General features: G+C 38.8%; 1 protein-coding gene across 3 annotated transcripts in view; it reads right to left on the reverse strand.

Moving 5' to 3' along the window:
• The window catches only part of samd11 (sterile alpha motif domain containing 11), a 76,442-nt gene that overhangs the window by 46,450 nt on the left and 17,454 nt on the right, over nt 1–12,538 (reverse strand). For all 3 annotated transcript variants that reach the window (XM_051880349.1, XM_051880348.1, XM_051880347.1), the window contains one exon: nt 12,171–12,262. In XM_051880349.1, the coding sequence (XP_051736309.1) occupies nt 12,171–12,242 (72 nt within the window). In that variant the 5' untranslated portion in view covers nt 12,243–12,262. The remainder of the gene's footprint in view (nt 1–12,170; nt 12,263–12,538) is intronic.

Here is a 12,538-nt window from a genome sequence, read left to right on the forward strand (position 1 = left end):
CAATTAACAGTGTGGGTATGCTGTGGCTCCAAATGCAGATAATACTATTATGAACATGACTACAAAATGTTGAAAATCCAACAATAAGATATTACAAATAATAAACCTTCTGTCTGGTTTATGAAAGTTATTTTGTGCATAATTTTGTGCATTATTACATTAGATTTTTTTCATTTGTGCCTAAATTTTAAATTGTTTACATATTCCCCAAAGGGTTCCATTTACTCCTTGACATGACACAGCTTACCACTAAATTTGTGCTACTGTACCCCAATTTTATCAGAAGTCGTATTTATTTTGCTATATCCGATAGACACTTTCTTCTCATTTCAGTTCACAGCAAAAAAAAAGTAAAAATTGGCACAGCTTACCCCAATCTCCCCTATAGTAGTGTTCAGAGATCCAGAAAAATGAATATGGCTTTGAAAAACTTCAACTGAAAAGTCTGTTTGTGTGAATGGGTGGTGTATGTGTGTGTGTGTGTGTGTGTGTGTGTGTGTGTGTGTGTGTATGTGTGTGTGAGCATGCCTGCATCTCGGGCTCTGTCAAACTTTGCAGAGCCCTGCAGCTATCCTTCCTCCACACCCAAAGCTCGCACGCGCACATACACATATGCAGAGCATCCCACAGGAGCCAAGGCGTGAGTGGCAGGCTGGGGCAGGAGGTGGAGAGACTAGCCAAGAGGCAAACAGGTGCAGCCCCTCTGGATTCTCTCAAGTGGCATACATTAAAAAGAAGAGGGGAAAAAAGACGAAAAAGATGAAAACATCCCTGAGGATGGGCAAGCTGAACACACTTTTTTCCAGAGCGACTGTTTTTTCTTTTTTTCTGTTCCCTTTTTGCAGAGGAAGCAGATTTTTGTATATATTCTCAGTTTAACATATAAAATTAGATCTATTTAGTTTGAACACAACAAGTGACGGATTTATTTAACCGTCCAAGTTGTTTAAACTAAGATGAATCTTGTATAAACTCATGTGAAATGATATCAACACAGAACCGCGAACACATAAACAAACACTGCTTTTTTGGTGACATTTGATTCGTGCGGCAAGTGCGTTATGGAGCTGTTAACAGCCACTGGAAGCCATGTATGAAGTGTGCCAGCACTAGTGATGCTTTATCTGATAAAAGTTAGCGTTGAGAGACGGCTGTTACCCACATGGCCTCAGCGGAGACAGGCCTCCACACACACACACACAAACACACTTCCCTGCCCCCATTCCTCCTCTCCAACCCCCACCCTTCTCAACGTCCTCCCGGAAAGCCCCCGTCCAGCCCCCTCACTTTATTCGGCGTAACTGACGCAGAACCGGGGGCGGCTGCGCACTATTTCCGGTAACACTTCCGCACAGAGGGAGTCAGGGAGGGTGCTTCAAAACAAAAACATAAAAAACCTGGGCTTCAATTCCCGCCTACATGTACATACATACACATTCACACCCTCACACACACTCTGTCACTCAGGCATGGAAAAAATATTGAATATGAATTTCCTCTAAGCAGCATTTCTATGAATAAGCCCTCCCACACTTGATGTCTGCCCTTCAATGACACAAGCTATATATAAATTTGTACAAAACACACACACATAAATATAAAACCACACATGTAAACTCGAAGTGAGTAATCAGCCCGGATGGTGTATCGGTCTTAAACCCCATAAAACTCTTGAGCTGAGATGTTTCGAACTTAGTTGTGAGGGAAGTTCTTGTAGAAAATACCTCACAAGAGGGAGTAAGAAAAGAGCAGAATTACAGCACAGTAAAGTTGTAAGCCATAACAAGCAAGACAAAAACTTTGCTCAAAGTTAAGCTGGGTTGTAACAAGCAAACACACACACACACACACACACACACACACACAAACACACACACTATGACCTTTGGTTGAAGATGATGAATATGTATACTACTGTTCAAAAGTTTGGGGTCGGTAAGATTTTTTTTCTTTTGGAAAGAAATTAATACTTTTATTCAGCAAATATGCATTAAAGTAACAGTAAAGACATTTACATTGTTACAAAAGATTACAAATTCTGCTCATTTGAACTTTCTATTCATCAAAGAGCCCTGAAAAAAAAAAACGTATCAAGGTTTCCACAAAAAATATTTAGCAGCACTGTTTTCAACATTGATAATAATAATAATAAGAAATGTTTCTTGAGCAGTAAATCAGCATATTAGAATGATTTCTGAAGGATCATGTGACACTGAAGACTGGAGTAATGATGCTGAAAATTCAATAATAGCTGCTGAAAATTAATTTCATTTTAAAATATATTAAAATAGAAAACAGTTATTTTATATTGTAATAATATTTTACAATATTCCTTTTTTTTTTACTGTATTTTTGATCAAATATATGCAGCCTTGGTGAGCATAAGAGACTTCTTTCAAAACACAAACACAAGCTAATTGCGAAAATATTTTGTGTTCCGCTGCATACAAAAGTTCAGTACAAAAGTTTGGTGAACTCTGACCTGCAAATTCATACAGCAAGAATATGCTTGACCAATAGAGGATCTAGGGCCTAAACATCACAGATTGACCTCCTGGCTGAATTCAAATGTTATTGGCTAATTCAGTAAATGCTATGTTTTCACATTATGAATTTATTATTATTTGTATTGTTTGTTTTTTATTATTAACAACAGAAGCCAAGAGTGTGACATCTCACCCTGTTTGCATCCAATTTTACATGCCCAAAGTCTAATGTGGCCGTAATAAGGTTTGAGAGCTACTAAATAATAAAAATATTAAAAGACACAATTTTTTATTAAACATTATTTTCTTAAGCAACTTCATAACTGCTAGAAGACACAGTTCCTTTCAAGTACACTAAGTTTAATAGTTGGTCTCTATGGTGAAGGGCAGTGATATAGTGAACAGGTGTTTCACGTCATAGCCGTTACCATATCGTGCATTTTAAACCAGAACGCTGTAGTGACTGATCAGGAGGCGGGACCAGATCTATCCGGTGTATAATCTGCCGTATAATGTGTTTCAGTCTACTTCTGAGTTCTGAAGGCATCCTCACATTTTTTATTGTTGGCTCAGACAGTAAGGATGATATGGAAAAGCAGAGAGACGTTTTCTTGGCGCTGTATTTTCTGAAAGGTGCGCTGGCCTTCTGCTAAGGTACACACACACACATTTGCACACAGCAGTAGCAGCTCATGACATTCCTGCAGCTGTGGCGTGCTCCCCCAGCACTGTCCCCGGGGGACGAATGCCTAATGAGTCACGCGTCTGTCTGCTCTAACCTCTGTGTGTGTGTATGTGTGTGTGTGTGTATCTTTGTGTGTGTGCGCCGCAACCATGCTGAGCGTAAGTGTGGAGGCGGGACGCTGGGCAGACTTGGCACAAGCTGGGGGTGGGGGCATGTGGGTCGGTGTGGCGGGGTTTAATGTGCCTACTTAAATCTATTGGCACATTCGATAACACAGAGAAAGAAATGCTATATACTTAACATGCACACTTCTGTGGAAGCCTTGACACAAATTTGCCACGTGACAAGATCTAATCAACTTTTTTCAAGTACACAGTTGGAAAACAATGCCAAACAACTTCCTTTTACCAATCCAAATGAACACTTTACAATAAGGTTTCATTTGTTAACATTAGTTAACTACATTAGTTAACATAACTAGCAATGAACAATACTTCTAAAGCCTTTATTAATATTAGTCAACATTTAATTTTGACTGTTTTGAACATTTTGACTATTAATATTAGTCAGTGTAGCTTATGTATGGGAGTATATATGGTGAGTAAGAGAGAGCTGAAGGGCAGTGCGCTTCCCATCCTCACCCAGAACAACCCCCCCGCCAACCTCCCCCTGACCCATAGGGTGAGCGGGCTATGTCAGCCCAGTGAAGCGTTCCCCAGCGCGGGGAGGTCAGTGGCAGTCCAGCCATGCGTGCCAAGATTTCTCTGCCTGCATTTGGATCCCCCCTCCCTTCAAAAAAGACAGCCACAGGAGACCTTTATGGATAGGTACTGACTCCAACACACTCCCAAGAGACCAAAATGTAGAAGCTGGAACTGAGAATATATGAGTGAAATGTGGAGAAGAGAAATTTATGGGCCACATTTAAGATAAAGCAAGCCACAGCTTACAATATAGACTAAACATAAACACAACACAGTCAATATAACATATATTCTGTTCCAGACCAGCTTTACTGCTTTTCTAATATTTAGGTAGGTGACCCTACCTGGACATGAATTATTATTTTTTTAATATTAAGATTTTAGGTTTAAATGCATATAAGTGTAAATAAAGTATTTATTTTAGGTGCTGTGGTCATCTGTGGTGTAAGTGGTCATAATTAAAAAAAAAAAAAAAAAAACATTGGCAAATCACTTAAATAGTGAAAGCAGTCTCTTATGCTCACAAAGGCTGCATTTATTTGATAAAAAATACAGTAAAAATAGTAATATTGTAAAATATTATTAGAATTTAAAATAACTCTTTTCAATTTTTTATATACTTATGTCAAAGCTGAATTTTCAGCAGCCATTACTCCAGTCTTCATGTCACATGGTCTTTCAGAAATCATTATAATATGTTGATTTGGTGCTCAAGAAACATGTCTTATTATCAATGTTGTAAACAGTCGTGTAGCTTAGTATTTTTGTGGAATCAGTGATAGATTTTTTTTCCAGGGTTTTTTGATGAATAGAAAGTTCAAAGAACAACATTGATTTTGTAAAATTACAAATGTCTTCGGTTTTTAAGCAATTTAATGCATGCAAAGTTAATATTGAGTAACTTACATTTTAGATATCATTTAGACAAATTCTGATGCACTGACTAAAATGCAAAACGATGCCAAAGCCGGATCATCTGCAAAGACCGAAAATTGATCCAAGATGCAGCAAATACAAACAAGCACAGTGACGCAAAGAGTGAAAAGCCCCTGTGCTGATGGACAAACTCTTGTAATGCTGCTTGGCATTCAGATTTCAGGACCGTAAACAAATGTTGTGTAAAATAAAGTTATAATAATGAAAAAAAATGCATATATTTATTTCTATTATTTTCAATAAATAAATAAAATAATCATTCAAAAATAATTATACAAGAATTTAGATGAAGTATAGCATGACACTGCACTTTCTGTGAAAACCATGTTGGATGGTATCAAACTGTATTTGAACAGTTGAGAGTAGAACTGGGTCAGCCGTATGTAAAAACTGACATTTGGACAAGTGCGTCCATATGTAACCGCAGTGGCTTTGTAATGATCAGCTGCATGAGCTGATAGATAAGCCCTGTACCTTTCCCACCAACACCCACATAGACACGTCCAGCTCTGATACCAGTACACACAGTGAGTCGTCCCCCACCTGCCTGTAAACCTTCCCTGCACTGTTTTCCTATAACCGACTCCTCCAACTTCAGTGACAGCATTTCCTGAATAATATCTCCAAATGATCTGAAAAATATGTGACAGTTTGAGATGTGCACAAACTAAATTAGTTGAAACTAATGTCTCACCTGTTTGTCACTAGGGGAAGAGGTTAGTGCGCTTCACAACACTCATCTCTGCGGCAGCACAATCACGATTTGAAGCAAAAATGGCTAATAAAAATAAACGGAAAAAGCCTGTTGTGAGTTTGGTGCGGTTTACTAGTGGGCTCTAATTTGCTTTAATTCATGAATGCAACACACTGCAGAGACTGCCTGGCTGCTTGCTGCTGTCCTGAGGAGGGATCCTGCCGTTGCCATAGCAGCATAGCCTCGGCTCCATGTGAGGGATACAAACACACCGCTACACAAACCCTCGTACGACGCACAGACACGCGCACACATCGAGTCTAACCCCCCACAGCGAGGGAGCTGTTGTGAGACTGTGTGGCGTCAGCCCCCATTCCTGCCTGTACCCAGCCCTCCAGCAACGCTCTGCCAAATGAGCGTTGGTCTACGCTAACAAACCTCACCTAATACCACAAGCTTCACAGCAAAAATATCACTGTCTAATTATGCTGCTGTTAACGCAGCTCTAGTGAATTTGAATCGCACAGTCGACAACTGAATTACTTAAGCCATTTTAACCACGTCATACAACAGTAGAGCGGAAGATCTGGAATACAGTGATACTTAAAGGGGTCCTTGATTATGATTTCACTTTTTTAACTTTAGTTAGTGTGTAATGTTGCTGTTTGAGCATAAACAACATCTGCAAAGTTACGACGCTCAAAGTTCAATGCAAAAGGAGATTTTTTTTTTTTTTTATTACAGAAATCAAACGGCTGGTAGGGACTACAACGAGCTTCTTCCTGGGATGGTGACATCACAAACCCCAAAATTTACATAAACCTTACCCCCGGGAACACGCAACAAAGGAGGTGAGGCCATGTTGGGCTGCTTTAGAGAAGAGGAAGGGTTGTTGTAGTAGAATGTTGTTACCATGCTGTCATTTTACGGCGACTGCTTCACAAACGAGGGTCAATTCAACGCTAGATTTGCACAAATGATTAACATGACGGCACATGCTAGTCGAGGAGTTGAATCAACTCCACAGCAACTACATAAATTTATCCACTAACCATTCAGAGATGTCCAGATGCATTCTAAAAGTTAACTTTAAAAAAAAAAAGTTAAAAAAAAGTAATTTCTTTTTAAGAGTAAGAGTCTCTCTATCAGTGTCCGACTGTGGTTTGAACAATGTAAGGCTGAACATTGTTACTGACAATCGTCATTTTGGCAGCTTGAGATTCTCCAGCTTTGTTGTTGTTGTTGAGCAACTGAAGCGCAAGCTGTTAAAGCTCCACCCCCTTCTGGAAAGGGGGCTGGGAGCAGCAGCTCATTTGCATTTAAAGGGACACACACATGTGCGTGTTTTTGGTTTTGTTCATACTCAAATAGGGGCAAATTTGACAAGCTATAAAAAATGATCTGTGAGGTATTTTGAGCTGAAACTTCACAGACACATTCTGGGGACACCAGAGACTTATATTACATCTTGTAAAAGGGGTATTATAGGTCCCTTTTAAATAAAGGGTTAGTTCACTAAATTCAGTCATTATTTACTCACTCTCATGTTGTTCTAAACCTGCATGACTTTTTTACAATGGATGTCAATGGTAGCCAAAGCTTTTTGGTTACCAACATTCTTCAAATCTTCTTCTTTTGTGGTTCACAGAAGAAAATACGTCATACTCATTTGGAACAACATGAAGGTTTTCCACATTTATAAAACTTTTATAGTGCTTTTTAGGTGTTTTTAGGTGTTTTTTTTGTTGTTTGTTTGTTTTTTGGCAAATGTGGTCACTAGTGCTGCAAGATCTTAAAAAAATAACAGCATGCCAGTTTGGAACAGCATGAGGGTGATTAACTAATGACAGAATTTTCATTTTTGGGTGAACTATTCCTTTCACGTTCAGTTACTTCTTGCCTCAGAAGGCTGTGTACTAGGAATGCAATGAATACATCAACAAATGCTGAGATTGTTCTCTTTGAAGGACCAACACCGAAATGTTTCAACTGCGACATCACCATCCTCCTTGTTTTTTTAACCAGCATTGTTCCCAACCCCCCAGTGACAACTTTTTTTTGACCCGGGACGCAGCGGGGAGAAGCCCAGATTCTAAGAGATATTTACGAGACGGAGCGGAGTGTAATTTCCTGCCAGCATCCACTAGTTCCGCTGAAAAAAACAGGGGAAAGGAAGCACATTTCTCCTGGGAGACAACAGCCAGGCCAACTGAATGACTCTGACTCTTAAAGAAACAACAACGCGTGATCATTCATCCGTCTGCACAGAAACATGCAAACAATGGTTCTATGTCATCAAGCACATTTCATTGGGACGAATCTACATATAATTTATTAGCAGGAGGACAATAAACCACAACAGCTCAAAGGTCTATGACCTACGTATAGCACCTAAGCTAACTGCTATGATAAACTTGTGAACTTGAAGAGAAAACTTTCACCGTAGTGCAGGTCTTGCCTCTGATATGGCCGCTGAGGGTAGAAAAAACTGTTAAAGATGCGGTTACTGAGTAATTGGAGTAATGAACGGAACTGAGCTGTTTAGAATGACTTTACCATGATTCAAAGTCTAGATTGGTCATAAAAAAAAAAAAGTAAGAAGAAAACTGTCATCCCCTCAGAGACTACAAACACCAGCACAGAGCATGTTGCCATATTCATTTGCATAGAGCGTGACAGGACCTGTTGTTTTGTACATGTTCTTGTCTTTACATTTAATCTTGCGTGACCTGCGGATGCCAATTCACAAAAGCTTCTTTCAAACAGAAGCACTTATGTGCTAAATACAGTTCATACACAGTTCAGTTAAGAAAGTGACTGCATTCTATCCAAAGTGACCGAATTGAGGACGAGTTTGGTTGATGTGTGCAACAGCAGCAATGTCATCGATTATTGATACATGTACGGCATGAGGCATGAGCTTCACAAGACTTATTCTTTTCTGTCAACTGAAAGCCACCATGTTAGCATATATAGTTATCAATATCAATATCAAATGTTGATACAGAGGCACTAAAAAGCAAAGAGTATGGTTTATTGTTCACTCTCTTCCTGTAGCTCTTCCTGCAAATTAATTTCCTATTGTACTAATTTGTTGCAATCAAAAAAACAACATAAGAAACATGTCAACCATTTGAGCGCACTTTAGAAGTAATGCAACTGCTGTTACAAAGCATGACGAATTCTTGACAGATTTTGTGTACAGCGAAAGGGAAAGTGTGTGCACAAGCGAGAGTGAACAAAATTAATACAGAGGTGATAACTGTATTCAACATTTAGTATTTCTTTCATACGGAAGCATTAACGTGTGAAGATTTATATCATGTGTGAAAGTGAGTGTTTTATGATAAGTGTGTATGTACTGTCACTGTTTGACTGGTTGTAGAGTGAAGGAGTTGCCCTGGCTACTTTCTCATATCCCAACTACTATGCCATCTGTAGTTTGATTCCCTTGAAAAGTGTAAATACTGTTGTTCTTTTAATGTTACTCTGTTTATTTGAGTGATTCAACACAGCAGCATTGACTCCAACCAATGGGCTGAGTTTGGGGCATGGCTACGTATTTGGCAGACCAATGGCAGATGAGTAAAGTGTTTAGGAAAGCTGTTAGTAAACTATTTTTTCCTTAAAGCTGAAGTGTGTAATTTTTGCACCACTAATGGCACCAAACTGAATCTGGTGCTGCTAAACAGAATTTTGCAATTTCGTTTGGTGCCACTAGTGGTGCTAAACTTGCACATTTCACCTTTAAAGGTGCAATGTGTAAATTTTAGCGGCATTTAGCTGTGAGGTTGCGAACTGCAACTAACGGCGCACACCCCTCGCACCTCTCCCTTTCGGAGAAGCTACGGTGGCCATCTGGCCAACACGACAAAGATTGTCTGAGACAGCAGAGAGTACATTAGCTAGTGAAGCAATGGGGTTTCTTCTTACTTCCAACAAAGAACGGTCTCTGCTTCTAATAAATCAGACTACTACTACTACTACTACTACTACTACTACTACTACTACTTTGTGCGTATCCAACGTGGTGACGATGTAAGCTGCCTCTAAAAACACCAACAAACATAGTGACGAAACGCGATCTGTAAAGCAGTTTGTCCATTTAGGGTTACTGTAGAAACATGTTGGCGCATAATGGCGACTTGACATGGAGGGGGGACCCACGGTGTATGAGATAGAAATGGCTCATTCTAAGGTAATAAAAACATAACGGTTCATTATGTAAGGTCTTTATGCACCACTGAAAACATAGTTATGTATATTATATTGCATTTCTGTCAATAAATCCTCCCAAATTTTACACATTACACCTTTAAAGCATTAGTTCACCAAAAAAAATGAAATTTTTGTAATTAATTACTCACCCTCATGTCTTTCTACACCTGTAAGACCTTCATTCATCTTCAGAACACAAATTAAGATATTTTTGATGAAATCTGAGAAATCTGTTTTTTTTTTTTATCCCCAATAGAAAGCAATGTTATTACCATATTCAAGGTCCAGAAAAGTAGTAAAGACATCGTTAAAATAGTCAATGTGACTACAGTGGTTTAACCTTAATGTTATGAAGCGACAAGAATACTTTTTGTGCGCAAAAACAAAAATACTTTATTCAACAATTTCTTTTCTATCCTGACCTTGAATGTGGTAGTTAAGTTGCTTTCTATGGGGGATAAAAAAACCTCTTGGATTTCATCAAAAATATCTTAATTTGTATTCTGAAGATGAACGAAGGTCTTACAGGTTTGGAACAACATGAGGGTGAGTAATTAATGACAGAAATTTCATTTTTGGGTGAACTAACCCTATAAGTGAAAAACAGAAGGGAGGTCAAAGACACAGAATGTCTACACCTTCAAAAAACAGTAGCATAGAGCAAAATGGGGAATTGAATGGACATGAAACATTTTAACAGCTTCAACCATAAATGAATGAATGAACTGCAAACCCGGATATTACTCAAACAGAACATACCAGATTTGAAGATAACTGTGACAATTCATCATCACATAGATGGTGTATCAAAAAAAGTCTAGTAAATAGTGCACACCAAATCAATTACAACAATCATCTTCCAAGTAGTCAGATCAAGAAAAGCTGCAGATGAAGTCACAGCACTTAAAAGAAATTTTAATGTTTCAAAGTAAATGTTCAAACTTCAAAAGAAGTATACGTGTGATTCAAAATAATCAGATGGAAGCTGGTTAAACCAATTAAAGCAAGACAATTTCAGTCAGGGTTTGATTCATACGAACACTATCAAATGATACGGCACCACAGAACCCTTTCACTTGGGGAATGATAAGACAACAATCAGACAGAGCCAGTGACAAGCCTACTCGACTTCATCTTCAAAATCAGCCTCCATGAGATTCTAACGCCCTCAGTGAGAGGTAATATAAGGGCCCCAAACAACTAAGCCATTAAGTTTTTATCTCCTCTGGCTCTGGCTCAGGCCCTCCTCAGTAGTTTACCTGCATCACTCAAACACCTCCAGCTTATCTGAAGCGCCTTCGCTTTGCGTGCCGCTGCCTCAGTAATCACCGGTAGCTACGTTCAGTAGCTCAGTAAGCTTCTTATGCCCTTCCCCTCCAGATTAACCGTTAGAGGCGGCAACAGACGCGCTCAGTTCAGATAAAACACAGCACCTGTGTGGACAAATACTGCAAGCAGCCAACCACTAGCCAGCTTGGTGCATGCACACACACGCTCACACACACAATGCACAAAGCTGATTGTTCTTACAGAGGTGGGAGATATCACAGGGTGAGAATAAAGAGATATGAAAGTCCATACATCAGCTATTAATATTACTGATTAACTTCAGGATATGATCCCTGTCCGTGACATTGCCATGTCACAGAAACAGAGCAAAAAAAAAAAAAAATCTGTAAAAATGCCTTCTGGAGAGATGAATCTTTCAACTACTCCCAATTTCTTTCTGACGTTCATGGACACTGAGCTAGTTTTGTCATCTACATGATCGATGAAGCATCCTGGAAAAGTGAAAATAAGGAGAGTGTGGCATATTTTGCTCAAACATCTGCACAGACGATCTGTGACCTTACATTGCCGCTCGGAGTTCAACAAACCAAAACAATCAATTCCAACCAATTCACATTTCCTTGTACTTGGTCTTTATTTACTTTCTGAGAAACAACCGTGACAGCACTAACAGCAAGTCACTGTCTTTCTTAACATCTCTAATGTAATTCAGAGAAAAATGCATCAAACTGTGTAATTCATCAGCAGCAGTGTCATCCACTGCTTAACTTTTCACTGAATAACGTATGCTTTGTATGCGGAACAATTTCAACATACAATAACATACAATGCACAAAACTGTAATGTGTAATGTTAATGAAACCTTTAAAGAGATAGTTCATCAAAAAGTGATAATTTTAGTATAATTTAGTCTTTCTTGTTAGATATTAGACATAGTCTCAGTTACCACTGACTTTCACTGTATGGAAAAATGAAGCAATGAAAGTGAATGGTGACTGAGTCGCTAACATCTCCTTAAAGTCATAGAGATTTGAAACAACATGAGAGTGAATTTTCATTTTTGAGTGAACTATACCTTTAAAGTGATATAACAAGTTATCAATATGTTTAAAATACACATTAAACCCAAACTGGACCAAACTGAATTGCACACTTACCACAGGAGATGAAATTCTACAGCCAGGGCAGTCACAGATTGGAGGATGTACCTGTAAGATTCCTTTGGACATAAGTGTCTTCAGACTTTTCCCTAAAAAATAAAAACACAATCAGTAACCTATTAGATTACTGTATATGCACGCATGGAGTACAAAACAATTCACTCACTCAAATCGTTATACAGAAATGGACCTGCATCTCATCACTCAAAAGTGTATCAAATGCACCCCTTTAGTGACTATTTTAACAGCTTTCACACACATCCATCTGTCAAACTCATCTGCGACACCATCGCTGTGCACCCAAAGTGTCTTAAAAGGACATTCATTTTATTTACAGTAAATAACCAAGAGTGATACCCAGAGAG

Source organism: Ctenopharyngodon idella, chromosome 22 (assembly GCF_019924925.1).
Source record: "Ctenopharyngodon idella isolate HZGC_01 chromosome 22, HZGC01, whole genome shotgun sequence".
Classification (NCBI taxonomy): Eukaryota; Metazoa; Chordata; class Actinopteri; order Cypriniformes; family Xenocyprididae; genus Ctenopharyngodon; species Ctenopharyngodon idella.